The 17,417-nt window shown below is 51.7% G+C and overlaps 1 protein-coding gene across 2 annotated transcripts in view; it reads right to left on the minus strand.

The window, feature by feature from the left end:
• CDYL (chromodomain Y like) overlaps nucleotides 1–17,417 on the minus strand; it is a 174,716-nt gene that overhangs the window by 17,630 nt on the left and 139,669 nt on the right. For both annotated transcript variants that reach the window (XM_070778466.1, XM_070778467.1), the window contains one exon: nucleotides 16,585–17,251. In XM_070778466.1, coding sequence (XP_070634567.1) covers nucleotides 16,585–17,251 — 667 coding nt within the window. The remainder of the gene's footprint in view (nucleotides 1–16,584; nucleotides 17,252–17,417) is intronic.

The raw sequence follows: 17,417 nt of genomic DNA on the forward strand, positions 1-17,417 counted from the left end.
TGAGGTTATTGATATTTCTCCTGGCAATCTTGATTCCAGCTTGTGCTTCTTCCAGCCCAGCATTTCTCATGATGTACTCTGCATAGAAGTTAAATAAGCAGGGTGACAATATACAGCCTTGACGTACTCCTTTTCCTATTTGGAACCAGTCTGTTGTTCCATGTCCAGTTCTAACTGTTGCTTCCTGACCTGCATACAAATTTCTCAAGAGGCAGATCAGGTGGTCTGGCATTCCCATCTCTTTCAGAATTTTCCACAGTTTATTGTGATCTACACAGTCAAAGGCTTTGGCATAGTCAATAAAGCAGAAATAAGATGTTTTTCTGGAACTCTCTTGCTTTTTCGATGATCCAGAGGATGTTGGCAATTTGATCTCTAGTTCCTCTACCTTTTGTAAAACCAGCTTGAACATCTGGAAGTTCACGGTTCACGTATTGCTGAATGTCACCAAAAACTCTGCAAACATCTACCATCAGTTCAGGTCACAACCAGAGACAGAGAGAGTCTGTGCTGTGTTCAGAGGTTTCCTGGCACAAAGGTCAGTCCTCTGCAGCCTGTCTTGTGCAGAAGAGCCCACTGCTGGCTCCAATCTTCCCTGGGGGTTCAGCTGAGCTGCCCAGAGGGCACTCATCCCTCAGGGGACTTGGGTTCCTGGATCCAGAGAAGCAGGGAGCCCTCAGTGATCAGAGGGAAGTCTGAGCGTCACTTTTACTCAGCTCAGCAGAAAAGGCAGTCGCACGTCCCAAAGCTCTTGGCAGCAGCGTCTCAGACTGAGGGCTGGAGACCCTCACTGGGGAAGTGCGCTCTCTGAAGCGGCTGATGGGAAACTTTCACGCAGGGAGTCAAATCTTAATTACAGATGCAAACTCAAGCTATTTAGTTTCGTTTTACTTATGAAAAACTAAAATAAAAAGGAAAAACTACCACCAATATAAATTCTATCGTTCTAAATACACGTATCAGGATAAGTTCCTAAAGTGAATCCAGTAAGACTGGTGATGGTTTAATGCAATGCCCTTTAGTTTCTCACTAACAGCTTCCAGTTTAAGTCATACGCTGGAGAGAAAAAAGCTTAGCAAAAATCTTTATGCTGTGTCACTTTAAAGTTTCAAAAAAGGAACAGAAAATTATCAGACCCACACTCTTTAGCCCTGAAATACAGGATTCTGAAGAAGAGCAAGTACAAGAAGAATGACAGCCGCCCGCACGCTGTGCGTCCCCAGCAGTGGAAGCTCACTACTCATCTCACCTGCGAAAATCTTATTTCTTGCAAAAACAACCCTACCTTATTTCACACAGGACTGAATTCGCTCAACGCTTTTCTTTATAAAACTTGCCTTGACTTTTAGAACCAGCTTTTGCAACTACTGCTTCAGTAAGAGAAGTAAGGAACCGATTATAATCTGATTTCCCTGTTTAATAGTGCCTGCCCAATAATTTTAAATCCTACATATTAAAGGAAGACATACTTGTGGTCAGATATATGTAGAGTACAACCCAGGCTGCACTCCAGATACCATCAGCTCAGTCTACATTTACTGCATTCAGTACATTCCTGGCTAAAACGCTCCAGTGCTGATTTCCTAGTGGTGGTGCAGGGGCGCCTCACAGAGGCCGAGACGCCAACACCCCTTCTTGGATCACACGCTATCACCCAGAGTGAGGCTCACGAGGTCAAGGTGTTTGTGATATTCACAGGGAGGACTACTTCAGCCTTCCACCTGCAAAGCCAACAGCTAGGGACCAGGGCTGACCTCTGTCATCGGGACTTCCCGTGCCGTCCGCACGCCCCGTCGCAGCCTGGTCTTGCGAATCACGCGTCAGAGGACAGCAGAGCAGCACTCCTCCCTCGTGTAAAGCGACGCTGCTCAGTCGCGTCTGACTCTTGGTGACCCCACGGACTATACAGTCCGCGGAATTCTCCAGGCCAGAATACTGGGGAGGGTGGCCTTTCCCTTCTCGGGGGATCTTCCCAACCCAGGGATCGAACCCAGGTCTCCAACGTTGCAGGCGGATTCACTGGTAAAGAATCTGCCTGCAATGTGGGAGACCTGGGTTCTTCATGTGAAATGACTTTCTCCCAACCCTCACCTCATCTCTGAATTAGCAACAGCTTAAATCAGAAGAGCACCTGCACCAACTTCAACTGTGTTCTGAAACTCTACCACGACTCGAGGTTCGCAGCTCAGTGTGTGTCTAGACCTCGATGGGCAGGAGAGATCAGTAAAGCCACAAAGGCAAAGCTGCTGAATGCACAACTCGCCCTCAACAAGGTGAAGCTGGGTGACAGCACCGCGGGAAGCTGAGGTCCTGCACCTGGTCAGCAAGAGCAGAACACAGACTTCGCTCTGGGCTTCCTGGAGGCCAGGGCAAGGCTGGAAACCCCAGTGAAAGATGATTCTAAATGAGAAATGCACTGCTTAAGTCGATGACCTGGTACTTCTAAGACCCAAGAGAAGTCCCTCCCTGAGGGTCTTGGAAAGATCAAGAAACAAACACACACACACGCAGGGCTCCCCAAACCAGAAGGAACAAGAAACAGCAAAGGCTAAGAGACAGCACACGGCAGAAGGAAAGTGAGAGTCGCGCAGGCGTGTCTGACTCTTTGAGACCCCAAGGACCACATGGTCCACAGAATTCTCCAGGCCAGAACACTGGGGTGGGTGGCCTTTCCCTTCTCCGGGGGATCTTCCCAACCCAGGGATCGAACCCAGGTCTGCCACACTGCAGGCAGCTGAGCCACCAGGAAAGCCCAAGAATACTGGAGTGGGTAGCCGATCCCTTCTCCGGGGGATCCTCCTGACCCGGGAGTCCAACCAGGTCTCCTGCACTGCAGGCGGATTCTTTGCCAGCTGAGCTCTCAGGGAAGCCAAGTCCATGGGGTCACAGAAAGCCGGACATGACCAAGCACACAACAGAGCGGACCGCACACTCAGTGGCTCCCCGAGTGTACCAAGGAGGTGGCTCTCCCCGCGCTCCCCCACACACACGAGGGTTTTCCTCCTTGAACAGACTCCAAAACGGAGCCTCAGACGCAGAGCTGATCCAGGCAGAGGGGAAGAGTGGGGATGTGCCAGCCCCTCGTTGGCCCCTAGACCCGCCCGGCATGGACATGGGGCTGGACCTCCACCGCAGAGACACTGAGTGTCCCTGAACTTAGGACGCTCCATGAGAAAATGAGAAGGTATGGTTTTATTTTAAAAGCAAACAGGCGGTGAGGACTTGATGCCTGTCCTCAGAGCTCAGCCACTGGGCTAGGGTGACCACCCGGAGGAAGGGGAGGGTCACACAGGCCGCAGGGTGGGCCTGGCGCCAGAGACGGCCGCCCCGGGCTCATCACTGGCCCTTCCAGACAGGCTCTGATTGCACTTTCAGGGAGTTTTCAGACGAGAACTGGGTAAAAATTCAACCCACAGGGAACTTTCAGGAAGCATTCCCTGTGACGCTCACTCAGGATTCAGCTTCTTTTTAGTCAAGATTTCTCTCATGAGGACCTAAAGGAAATTTACTCATAGGAACACAGAATATCTTTAACGTTCAAAACATCTGGTGTGAAGAATCACCTCCCGGAAGAAGGGTAAAGTACGTTGTCTGTACTGAAGACACAGTCACCCACCCAGTGACCCCGCTCCAGGGATTTAACCAAGAACACCGAAAACATGGCCACGCAAGAGCACGCACACACGTGTTCACAGCAGCGTTACGCGCAGCAGCTAAACAAGGGAGTGACCCAGACGTCCACCAACAATGTGCAATATTCACACTATAGAGTATTATCCAGCCAAAAAAGGGATGAGGCGTCCACTTACCACTGTAACACGGATGAACTCTGAAAACATGCCAAAGAACACAGAAAATCCACCCAGGCGATTTCATTTACGTGAACTGTCTAGAACAGGCAAACCCGCAGAGCGGAGAGCGAGTTACTAGTCGCCAGGGGCTGGGAGGAGCGTGGACAGGGGCAGGATTCCAACAGGCTAATCTCCTTCTGAAGTGAAGACAATGTTGAGGATCGGAACAGCGGCTAGGCTGCATAACAGGAGGATGTGTTTAATAAAATCTGAAGTACAGCACTTTCAGAGCACGCATTTTACGGTATGTGATCTCTATCTCATTTTTCCAGACACAAAAAAATTACCTATTCAAATAACAGAACCTCAATAGATAGTTGTTGATATAACATATATGTTTACATTCAAATTACATAAGTTACTGTAAGATTAAAAACAGTGAAATCTGAACAGTCAGATTACTATTCCAAGAGGGGAACATTACAGGTCAATGCCAATAGTAAGTTAGGATCTTACATTTATAATATTATTTAGTAAAGCAAACACAACCGTGTATAAACAGCATAAAGTATCATAGCCAAGCTGAGTTAATTTTAATTCTAGGAACTCAAGGCTGACTTGGTGTTTAGGGGGAGGGGATGAGGAAGGAGCAGAACCCAGAGTAACTGACTCGTTTAAAGGAACAAATGGGAAAGAAAAATCTCAACAGATGTAGGCAATGCAATATTAACTCGTGATAAAACACTGCTGGAAATAGAGTGAACCTTTTAACTAACTACGGACCCAGTTCTGAACTCCACTGTATCCACGCCCTTTGCCGTCCCTGGGTCTCCCGCTGTGGACTGGTGGACTCTTGCAGCCTTGAAGCTGGAACAGAGACCCGAGGGACTGTGGACAGGAGCTTGCCCCTCTGTGTCCTGGATACCGCCACGAGACTGAGACCAGATCAGCCGGAGGAGAAGAGGCCCAAGCTGCTGCCCCCGGCGGTTCTGGCTGAGGCCGTTCAAGCCCCAACAAGGATTTTCAGTTTCACTCTCATCTGAAGTGGCTGCAGGCTGGGCTCCCGAGTCAGACCGCCTTGAGCCCTTCCTGGCTCCCCCGCTCACTGGCAGCTGCCCCACACGGCGACCGTGGGATCCGGCGACCGACGCACGTGAAGCACCTACCCAGGCCCTGACGTGCATCCCGCACACACTGGAAACACGCTACTCTTACTGCACACACAGCAGTGCAGTGCTTCTTTCAACCCGCCTCTGGACCTAACTGCTGTATTTCTCATCTCCTCAGCTATGTTTCAGTACCAAACATGTCCATCTTCTATAAGCCTAGAATGAGGAAAGAGTAACTTTCAAGACTGTGGCTGTAGTTTTTAAACTGAGGTAACACCAGTTTATAACATTCTAAGTTTCATGTGCACAATGTTATCACCCGCCTTCTGTGCACCCTGCAGCGTGCTCACCAGCAGAGCCCGTTGTGTCCGTCTGTCCCACGCCGCTGCCCGTCTGCCCATCTTGCCCTCCTCCACCTCCCTTCCTGTCTGGTAACCAGCACCCTGTTCTATGTTGTCCGTTCATTTACACACACACACACACACACACACACAAATATTACATACGAATGACATCATATAATACTTGTCTCTCTTCATCTGTTTCATTTAGCACACTACCTTCTAAGTTCATGTTGTCTCAAATGGCAAGATTAGATTTTTAATGGCTTAGTATTCCTTTGTGTGAGTGTGAGCGTCTGTGTTTATGCCTCACATCTTCTTTATCCATTCATCTGCTGGTGGGCACTTAGGTTGCTTCCATACCTTGGCTACTGTAAATGCTGCAACGAACACAGCGGTGCATGTCTCTGACTTAGCACCTTCACATTCTTTGGGTAAATACCCAGAAGTAGCACAGACGGATCACAGCTCTGTTTTTATTTCTGAGAAACCTCCACACTGTTCTCTACAGCAGCTGCACCGGTCACATTCCCACCGGAAGTGCAGGAGGGTTCCCTTTTCGCCAACCCTCACCAACACGTGTTACCTCTCACCTCTTTGGTAACAGCCTTTCTAATGGGCACGAGGTACTACCCCATTGTGGTTCTGATTTGCATTTCCCTAGTAATTAGTGACGCTGAACATCGCTTCATGTATCACTATTTTTATCCTTCGATTACACCTTTAAAACTCAGGGTTGAATTCAGCACTAATATGTTCCTATTTAAAAATAAGTCAGATCTAAGAGAAGAGGTCCCGGGAAACGTTCAGCACTTCCCTGTCTTGTGGCTCTTGGACAGGCAGCTGAACGCAGACCTGGAGGGAGCCCCGTTGAGATCACAGACGCCCACCCAGCCGCCCCGAGGTTCTCAGATCGCATGTTAACGGCCTCATGATGACAGCTAAGTGACGTGCCCGACATAACTCTACAGCAAACAACCTTAATGATAAAACCATGAATTAGAACAAAGAACAGCAAACAGAACATGAAAACAAGAACTTAAATGATGCCGTTTGTAACAACATCCAAAAGTATTAAAAGAGAATCCAAAGGAATCAGCTAATGCAAGACATATAACGTCTCTACTCACAAGACTAAAAGACACTTGTACTGACTGTAAATATACCAATCTCCCCTAAATGACCAGTGACCGCAACCTCAGCTCAGACCCCAGGAGGGCTCTGTTCTCCTGGGGAGTAGAAACCTAAACCTGACCCTACCCTGGAGGTGGACATGGACAGGGCCAAGAGTGACCAGGGCCCTCCTGAACAAGGACACGGGGGAGGACTTCCTCTACCAGACGCCAAGACCTCAAGACACTGCAGTTAAGACAACGTGGGACTGGCTGAAGGACGAGAGAACAGACTAGAAGCCTGGAGACGGACCTGCAGAGACAGCCCCGGGTATAACCAGAGGTGCTTATGCAGCAAGGGTGACGGTGTACAGAGCCTGACAGCTACACGTCCTCCAAGGCAGAGAGCCCTAAACACGAAAGCTTCTAGAAGACAGCGTAAGACAGCGGGTCTGGAGATGAGGAAAGGATTTAACAGCACAGAAAGCAACAGAAGAAACGGATAAACTGGAGTACATAACATTAAGAACTCCTGTTCATCAAAACACCATCAGAGAACTTAAGAACTCGTCCGCAGACTGGAAAAGGCCCACATCATAGCCCCCACAGAGGCCTGTCTCAGGCACTGTGCACAGAGCACACACAGGGCTTCTCAGATCACTAGAAGCCACTGGAATGTCACGCCAGGTCCTGTTCACGTGGAGATGTGAGGAAGGTCGACGTGCTTTCAGGACCATCAGGGGTGAGGGCCCTGCTTCTAGGATACCAGACTGTGCTCCCTGAGGGGAAGGGGCTGGTGAGGGCGAGGAGGAAAGAGCCTGGCGGCCAGCGGATGGGCGACCAGGGGCCTGCCCACAGCGCCCTCAGGCCAGACCCAGGCACGAGCCCAGCTACCCGTCTCATCTCCGCTGCCGGCGGCCCCCTCACAGCAGAGCCGAGTGTGGCATCGGAGCCCATCTGGCCCCAAAGCCCACAACACCTCCCACCTGGCTCTTCACAGCAGAAGAGTGCTGACCCCCTAGGCTAGACTGCCCTCTCTGGTCCAGAGTATTCACCAAGCGAGACCCAGGAGAGAGGGAATCCCCTGGAAGGCCTGAAGGGGATCACCGTTCAGTACGAGGACTATTTCCGAGCCGAGAATTATTCAACCAGACTTTGCGTCCTCGGTGAAAAGCAAGAAGTATGGCAATGTCATAGAATCACCGAAGTGAACTACTTAAGACGAGAATCACGGCCTGTGTTTAGAAACAATTCACTTAAAAAAGCAGTTCTGGGGCTGCTTGAAAGAAGCCACGTTTGCTCCAAACAGACACCTGTAAGTGATCTCTCTCCTTGATCCGAGCGGAGCAGACACAGGCAGCTGCTGACGGGGCCGAGGGGTGAAGCGCCCCCAGCTCGGTGGGAAATTACCCGCGCGCGCATCCTGACACCACGCTGTCTGCACTCCGCACACACCTCTCTGAGGGCGGGTGTAACATTCCTGTGAAGAGTGAGGCCCAGCCACCTCCACAGCCCCTCACCAGGGAAGTCGCTCCTCCTGGCCACCTCCACCGCTATTTCTCCCGCTTTGAAAACAAACGAACAAACAATAGCCTAGGCTCCCCTCTGAGCTGTCTTAATTGTATTGGAAACTTCAAAATGAATATGATGATTAAAAACAAATGAAAGCAATGGTAGTTTTAGGAGAAAAAAAAATTCATCTTGAAACCATATAATTTTGACTTTGATCACAAAATATCAGGGTCAATACTGGGGCTGCTTATTTTCCCCAAACTCAAGAGAAAGCAAAAATAAAACAAACAACCCTGGCTCACAGGACCGCCTTACAGAGGACATCCCCAGAATCACACGTGGTTTTGCTGCTTCTCAACCACCCCCAGCAAGAGTCTGACGTTTCCGGGGAGTAGAGTAACTTCTACGCTCTCAAATGATGAGAACTCACTCATACTCCTTGAGACACCTACACATCTGCTCAAAAGCTTCTTGTATCTCAGCTTTTTACTCCTAACTTCAGAGTCCTCGCCGCCTGGCTGTCCCCTCCAACAATCTTATGATCCTCTGTAACTTTCCATAACACACGCTGAAAGAGGCAGGCTTCCTTTCTGTACTTGGGGAAGCAAGACAAATCAAGCCAGTAACTGCTTCCCTCTTGATATTAACAGCCATGTCATCTTTAAAGACACAAAACCACTTTCTCAAAATCGAAACCGAGAGTCTATTCAACGCTTAGAAGAGGCACTCTCACACTGATTATTAATGAGGACTTTAAAGCCCACTATGACTGGATCCTTCGTATGACTAGATCCTTCGATCAAAGTTCTAAAATCAACAACTTTTGCTAAAAACAGGTGCAGCCACTATGGAAATACATTTTGGAGGCTCTTCAAAAATTTTAAATGTACAATTACCATATGACCCAGCAATTCCCATTTCTAGGTATTTATCTGAAGAGAATAAAAATGCTAACTCAGAAAGATACACACTCCCTTTTGTTCACAGCAGCGTTACTTACAATAGCCAAGACAGGGAACAACCTAAGAGCCCGTGGATGAACGTATAGAGCTGTGCGGTGTGTACATACACACACCTGCTGTGTAACACCTCAGAATTCACCACTTGCAGACACGGCAGAACTGTGGCCACGAAGGAGCTGAGGACACAGAGGCCACCTGTAAGTTACACGCAGACGTTCACCTGTGTGCAGGGCTGGCACCCCCCACACCCCCGCGGTGGTCATCAAGGGTCAACCGTAAGTAAGTACCAACCACCGTGAGATACCGATGTGTCTATGTCACTGCTGGACTTGAAAAGCTGGGTCCAATTTTTATGTGAGCTAACAATATTTTAAAAACCAGATAACTTCAGGCTGAGCAGCAGCCACCCAGCATTGGTCACCTGATTTCAAACCCCACCCCCAACGCTGGCTCTCCCCTGGCTGTATGCCAAGCCCCGTTATATATCCACATTATATACAGAAACGGTTATACCATTTCTATCTCACGGTTTCCAAAACTCCAAGACCTGTACTAAAAGGGAATACTTGGCAGTTACAGCAACTTCTCATTCGTAAAACTGAGCAGCACAGTTAACCTGTCCTCCTCCGTGGTGACGGCGATTAGGCTTAATGCCAAGAGCCTGGAGACAGGGAACAAGAGGAGCCTTGCTCCCGCCACACCGCCCCTCTCACAAGCCCGCGGGGTCCCATGGAGGCCGAGGTCAGGGGGCGTCCGGCCGTCCTACACTCTCCCACCTCTCGTGGTACCACTGTCTGTGCGAGCACCGCGCTGACGTCTCAGTCCTGCCGCCCCGTCTGACACATGACAGGTGGACTCACTCACGGGATGAGATGCAAAACCCATGGAACAATCACAATTGTGGGCATGCCTCCTGACGTATACCACGTCTCGTTAACTACTTGACTTGAGGGTTGAATTAGAACCAGAGATTGTTCCTGTTAAGGCTCTGATCCCTGTAGACTCCCAGAAATTGCCATGACGACAGCTATCAGGAGAATCAGTCCCGTGGGCTGGAGAGAGAAGGCTGCTGTCGAAAGTGGACCCCCACTCGAGCTGCCAGCCCTGGGGAAGAGAGGGGCTTCCAGACAGAGGACGCGTTTCAGGCTCCATGGCCTTCACCCCTGACCCAGACGGAGCCAAGTGTTTAATTTTCAAAATCAAACTTTAAGGCTCCTGACCGCACCCCCCTCAGGATGAAGCAGGTGATGGGAGAAAAGGCACCGGGACTCTCATCAGCTGCCGTAAACCCCTGAAGGCAGACGCCAGACAGGCCCACGCACACTACCCGCTGGCGTGGGAGCCCCCGTCCTGTGTGGGGCCAGGAGGATGTGCACACACTCGGGCTCAGACACGAGATAAGCGTGGTCCCCGGTAAGGCTGACGTGGATATAAAGTCTTCACATTTTGAAAAAGTTAAACTAGCCACCCTCTGCCCCCACCCCCTCCCAATAGGCAAGGGATATATTAAGAAAATCAACAGAAAAATGAAAGCAAACAGGCAATTGTAACAAATAATGATACCATTTTCTACCTTCTCATCAGGCAGGTAGATTTATGAAGAGTTAACAGGTGAATGGGCACCTGGTCTTCAGGTTGGTTTAGAGATGAATTTGCACCCATCGCTCAAAACCTTAGGTCCGCTGTAGCCCTTGCATCCACCCTTGCTCACAGCAGCAAGCGTACAGCCTCAAACGACTCAGGAGAGCCGCCATGTCTACACGTGCGTCCACGTGGGTATAGACACACACGCGGGGGGCGGGGAGCGAGGAAGTGAGGCAAAGCACAGAAAACGGTGAGCACGCGGATCAAGGGCAGAGTGCTTTCCCAGCACTGTCTCCCAGCAGCCCCGTAAGGCGGAAATCATATTTAAAAAAAAAAATCAAGCTTACAGCTTAAAAAGAAGTGAGACAGAGATATGAATCTTAACATAGAAAGTTCTCCAAGATGTGACGTCAAGTGAGAAAGACAAACCCAAGCACGTTTATGGGGCAGGACTCCACGCTGAAGAGTACCAGCAGACAGAAAAACATCTGGACTGACACACGTCACATCATGAACGTTCCCTCTGGGGAAGGAATCGGGATTCTGAGGGGAGCGGTTGATGGTACACTGTCCCGTTCCGCTCAGGGTACTTGTCCCATTCACAGCATTTATGGATAACTTGTGGATTTATTTATTTATGGATTAAGACAGGGATATCAATAAAATACATTCACTTACAGGGAAAAAAACTATATAATGTGGTTCTCCCCTAAAGGACGCTCCGAGACGCAGGCCCCACCACCGCCCGTGCGTGCGCCTGAGGCCAGGCTCGCACCTAAAGGCAGAGCCCAGGACGCTGAGCAGGGCCGCCGGGGCCCAAGCACAGCGCCCCCTGCCGAGAGGCGCGCGGCCACCGCCACCGCTGGACGGCAGGCGTCACCAGAGACGTTCACGCAGTCAATAACCACGACCACAATAAGGATGGAGAGCTGTTCACCTGAGTGTGAAAACACATCCAAGATGTGTCATAAAGTTAAAAAAGAAACCTACGTGGCAGAACCGTAAGACAAGCAGGAGCCCACTGATGCATTTAAAAGATGCGCATGTCTGTATAGTTTCTGGAAGGAAAAGACTGTTAGCAGCAGTTCTCAGAGGAGGAGGTGGTGGGATGGGGGAGGCGGGACTTTTACCTTTTTTCTTCCCTTTGAGATGTTTTAAGGTATTACAGAAAAACCGGACAGAATTTTTTTTGCCAACCCAATACTTTATGTCTTCCTGTTCTTTAAAAATTTTAACTGTTAAAATACTTAATAAAAAGATATTATGAACACCTGAAGACAATTTTAATCAAGACTGAATAGGAACTAAATCTATAAGAACCTAAAATAAAGTAGCGGACAGTTAGATGAACTTAGTATTAGCGGACAATTATTTCCCATCCTGCTCCACAAAACCACGAAGTTACAGGAAAGCAGCACAGGATGGCACTGGAGCCCCCTGGAGGCACCCTGGCCCCCTAGAGTCCAGTTCGGGAGGTGGGACGGGGCCTGGGCACGTGCCCGGGTGCTGCTGCTGCTGCTCTGGGGACCACGACCCCAAGAACTGCGGGCACGGGAGCAGACACCACAGAGAGTGGGAAGAGAGAGAGAAACCACACGGTCACAGGGACCCCGAAGTGGGCTCACTGGTCAATGCTGCCCCGAGTCCCAGGTATCCCTGAGTGTCCCTAGAGACCCTCACAGGAGAGTGAGGGGGGGCGTCCCCCAGGAGCAGAGCACAGAGTGCAGAGGTCCGGCGGGGGCTCCTCCCGCAGGGACCCGGGCTTGTCCAGGCGGCTGGGAGCGTCCAGGACGTGGGGGCCCGTCAGACAGGAGATGCCAACCGACATCTGCTGCTTTCAAAGGGAAATCCCTCGTGTCGCACCCTTGGGCGCACGTTTAACTGACTGTCTGCTGCTGTGTGGCTTCAAACGCCCTCTTGTCCTGCGGGCACTCCCTGCGGTGGCCCCGCTGGGCCCCTCTGCACCCCAGTCTCCGGGCCTCTTAACCTCCCTGGGATTCAGCCCCCACTTTCAGTGCTTCCCACGCTTACGCAGTAAGCAGCCCCAGGCTGCCTCTGACAAAGGAGCTCTGGGCTTCCCTGACGGGCACAGGGGCCAGGGCCCATCACCTGTCTCACGTACTCAGCGCAGGACTTTACGTGCACCTCTCTGGAAGCAGCAAGCTTCCTCCCGGGTCCTTGCTTTGAATGAAAATGCTCACGAGATGGAAAACGTGGTCCGTTGAGGTGTCTCCTCAGTCACTTTCCTCCTGAACCTGTTAGTAGCCGACTCTTTGCGACTCCGTGAACTGTAGCCCACCAGGCTCCTCTGTTCATGGGACTCTCCAGGGAAGAATACTGGAGTGGGTTGCCATGCCTTCCTTTAGGAGATATTCCCGACCCAGGGACTGAATGAACTCTCATCTCCTGCATGGGCAGGCATGTTCTTTACCAATGAGTTTGGACTTAAAATCCAGCTGCCAACCCTACACAGTAACACTGATAAAGTTTAGATGTCATTAGAAAAAAAGGTTTGCTAATAGCATTTTCTCAAAGTCATACTTGTAGAATGGTGATCAACAACATATTTGAATTCACAAAAAACAAAGTAATGATAATATAGTTTTTAAAAGCAATTGCTTTTGTAGGATTCACCAGGCAATTAAAAGAGCATAAAAACAGAATCATTAACTTATTAATAAAATAGACTAGAAAGACAGCTGCACTGCCTAAATTTAAAACTTTTTCTATTTCTGAATAAAGCAATATATTCATCTTTTAAACCTCTGTTTCATACTTAAAATCATCAAAAACTAAACACATATGGTTAGTCTGTAAGAGTCACTGTGTGTGTGTTAAAATTCTCCAGAAACATTTACTCTTTTGGGTAACAGACATTTAAATATCTGTTGTGCTTGGTAGCAAAAATATCCCCCCACACGATTAATGTTTTGAATAGGAGATGGTTCGTTTCCCAATGACTCCACGAGCAGCGCTTCAATTAGTTTTAGAAAAACAAATCAGTGTTCTTGTGCAGCTCTAAAATTAACCCTGTGTTAAGAATGTGCGAACGCGGACCAACTCCTCAGAAGGGCCTCAGCCCAGCTTGTTGTGAAAGAGACACGCCAAGGGCGAGCACAGGCTTTTCTGGAAGGTTCTGTGCTCTGGCCCGTGGACCTGTCTCTGCAACTGCACCCGCTCCCGTGAGCATGACCCGGGGACGGGGCCACAAAGGATGACGCCAGCTCTCCTGCAGTGAGCACTGTCCTGCCCGACTCACACCCGCCACACGCAGGCTTGGCTCCGGCCAAGGGGCGCGGGGCACTGAGCCCCATGAGAGAAGATCCCTCCTGGAGCCCAAGTCTAGCGCCTTCTACGCATCAGGGTGACGGGAGGCGAGGCGCCCCGACCCCGACAAGCAGCCCCGACACCCCTGCAAGCCGGGCCCACCGCGGCCCTGCAGACACTCCCAGGGTGCTGCTGGCCTCCCCACCATCTGCACGGAGGGGAGGGTCTCAATTTGTGGTGGATTTGAGGGGGCAGGAGAGGAGGACGCTCCAGGGGCCCTGGGGAGTAAGTCACTCTCACCCCAACCCACCCCCCCCCCCACAGAACAAGATGAAAGGCCTGTGAGATTTTACGCTCACATGCCCCTTGTGGTTTTAACCACAGCCACCCTTACAGATACTGAACAAAATTTTTGAACTGGTCACAGTACTAAAAAAAGAAGTTACCAACTTTTAATTCAAATAGAAGCCACAGCACACCCTGCACAGAACTTAAGGCTTCTACTAAGGGCAGCCAACCCTGCAGAGCTGTGCCAAGAGCAGCACGTTGAAACAGAAGGGTCAAGACAGCTTTTAGTTTGGGACGATCAACCACAGAATCTGAGTCCGCCCACCGGGACCGTGGCTGCCTAGACCAAGGCAGAATGAGTGAATGAGTGTGAGTGTGTGTGTGTACACACCTTCTTCAGTTCAAAGGCGATGTCTCTGTCACGAGGATTCTGTATATGTGTCTTCCTAGAGCAGTGGCGTGTGAACCTAGAGTGGGATGTGTGTGTGTGTGTGCATGCACGTGTGTGTCTATGTAACCTAGAGCGAGTGTGTGTGTGTGTGTGTGTGTGCCTCTAGCCCGCAGGCTGCACGGGCTCTGTCACAGAGATTCTGTGTGTGCACGCACGAGTGTGTCTATATAACCTAGAGTGAGTGTGTGTGTGTGTGTGTGTGTGTGTACCTCTAGCCCGCAGGCTACGTGGGCTCTGTCACAGTGACTCCAGGTCTTGGAGTGCATGTGTTGTGTGTGTGTAACCCAGGGCGGGTGTGAGTGTGTACCCCCTTCAGCCCGCAGGCTATGTGGGCTCTGTCACAGTGACTCAAGTCTGTCTCTGCAGCGGGAAGGCAGACACAGACCATCAGCGTGAACAAACAAGGCTGCGTTCCAATAAAACTTTATGAAACAGAAATCAGAGCTTCTTACATTTCATGGCTCATGAAGTATTATTCCTCTTGATTTTCTCAAACATCGGAAGATGTGAAAACCGTTCTCAGGTGACAGGCCACGTTGCACAGGCCACACAGGGTCTGCCGCAGGCCCAGGCCCCATCTGCAGCAGCAGAGCCGGGCTCAGAGCAGGGCCCAGCATCTGCCACGCAGGAGGATGCATCCGTCTGTCCATCTGGCGGGGGCAGCCAGCAATGGTGCAGAGAACAAGACGGGAGGAACTGAGAAACAGCACCGATTCCTGCTCTGCTTGAACCCCACAAGCTCTGCGACTTGACCTCCCCATGAAATGGAGCCTTCTATCGGCCACCACCAGGTCTCGCCTACCCCCGAACCACTACAGCCCTTCCTGAGACCGAGTTAAAGGCCCGTGGCTCACACAAGCTCCCGGAGGCCGAGGGCAGGGAGGGGCAGAGCACCCAGGCAAAGTACGCGTCAGACAAACAAGCCTGTCCCCCTCCCTGGGATCCAGGCCCCAAGACCAAGCTGGGGGAACCCACCACGGCAAGACAGCCGAGTGGGGTCTCAGAGGAGCAGAGCCCCCCACGCCATCACTGTGCCCCGTTCCGCATTAGTCCACTGAGCGTGGCCCGAGGAACACGCACACAGTCCAGGGGCGCCCCCAGTCCTGCCCACGGATGGGGTGGGGGAGCAGTGGGTCCCAGACCAGAGGGGACCGGAGTCCGCGAGGTGAGGGAGGGCCGGGGCAGCTCCCGGCAGAGAAGAGCAGGTGCCCCGGAGGCAGCAGGCAGGCAGGGGAGGTCCAGCAGACTCGGAGGCACCTGCTGACCGAGGCGACGGTGGAGCAACCCATCTGGCGACTGGGGATGCCTGTCCCGTTCAAGAACGGATGGGAAGTGGATGGGGGCTCTCAGAGGGCAGAAGCAAGGGGACCGGTAAGAAAGCCGTGGCAGGTGAGAAGGCACCAGGACCCACCGTGAGGCAAGGCTGACATCAGAGAAGATGCAGCAGAATCCTGGAGGTGGTGGCTCACCAGGCTTGGGGAAAGCGCTGGGAGGGAAGCCGTCTATGCTGATGCCCAGATGTGTGACCCAGCGGTCGGGCAGCCCACAGGATGACCACCTGAGCTGCACAGTCCAGGGGCAAGAACAGCGTAAAAACAACAGAAAACAGCATCCGTGCTGAACGGACCCCTTCTCTGAAATAAAGATCCCAACAGCTGTTTCAGAGAGACCCCCCTTTCAGAGAGACCCCCCCGAAGTCCCAAAGGCTCTATTTGTGGTCGATACCCTCACTGAAAGGCATTTCTGGTTATTTAGATGAGCTGGGACAGTAAGAACCGTGACTTCTCATCAATACTGCTCACTTTGAAATTTCAGATGGATTCCTAACATGAGACCCAGTGTGTTAAGATGCATAAAAGCAGAAACTAAAGAAACACCAGCCACGACCTACCTAGAGGAGGGCGTTGTTTAAACCAACCGCAGGCGGTGGGCTAGCCTGCGGGCAGCCGATGGGACAGAGCCAGTGCTGATTTCAGAGGCCGACGCCCCAGGCTTCCGGTAAAGAGAGGACGGGCCAGTGAACTCTCTCCAGGGTTCCCACAGACACACCTGCTCTGTCCGGAGCAGGGCCCGTGGAAGCCTCCGGGATCAGGCCGGCCAGCTTGCCTTCTGGGGCAGAACCGCGGAAGTGAGGGGACCCCCACGCCCCTCTGAGATCGTCACTCACCTTTCCCGTTTACGGCCAGCCCTGTGGCCATGGCCGCCGTCACGGGGCCGGATGCCTGCGGCACCAGCGGGTGTATCCGGGGCCGGCTCCCCATCCGCGCCCGCTCCGCCCCCGGGCCCAGCAGGGCCCCGACCGGCTTCTCGGCCGCCGCCTCCGGGGCTGCCGTGTCCTCCGGCCCCTGCTCCACGGGGTCCGGCTTCTCGGGGCTCTCATCCTGAAAGCCGTCCACCGCGGTCCTGCTCTTGATGGGGCTCTTGGGCACGAGGATCTTGATGCCCGACCGGGCCAGGTCCATGTTCTTGCGGGCAGCCAGGCCCGGCGCGGGGCTCTTCCGGAACTTCTGGCTGGCGGCAAACAGTGGGCTGCTCTTGGCCTCGTGCTCCTTGCCCACCACTAGGGCTTTGGGGGCGGCCTTGGAGAAGCTGCTGTTGGTGGATCTGGAGATCTGCTTCCGGGCATTGTTCGGGGAGGTCCGGTTGGTTCTGGTGAAGGTGCCCTCCTTCTGCTTCTCGGTGTGGCGCCGGTTGAAGTCGTGGATGTACTCCTCGCAGTTCACCAGGTGCTGCTCTGGCTCCCAGGTGTCGTCCTCGCTGTCGTAGCCTTTCCACCGAACCAAATATTCCGTCTTCCCTTTCTTGTTTTTCCTTTTGTCAACGATCCTTTCAACCTGTTTAGAGAGGAAAAGAGAAAAGTATGAACACATTACCTGAAAAATAAACTGTGAGGGTAACTAATAATAATGGAACATCAGTTCAGTTCAGTCACTCAGTCGTGTCCAACTCTTTGCAACCCCATGGACTGCCGTACGCCAGGCCTCCCTGTCCATCACCAAC

Source organism: Bos indicus, chromosome 23 (genome assembly GCF_029378745.1).
Source record: "Bos indicus isolate NIAB-ARS_2022 breed Sahiwal x Tharparkar chromosome 23, NIAB-ARS_B.indTharparkar_mat_pri_1.0, whole genome shotgun sequence".
NCBI classification, from domain to species: domain Eukaryota; kingdom Metazoa; phylum Chordata; class Mammalia; order Artiodactyla; family Bovidae; genus Bos; species Bos indicus.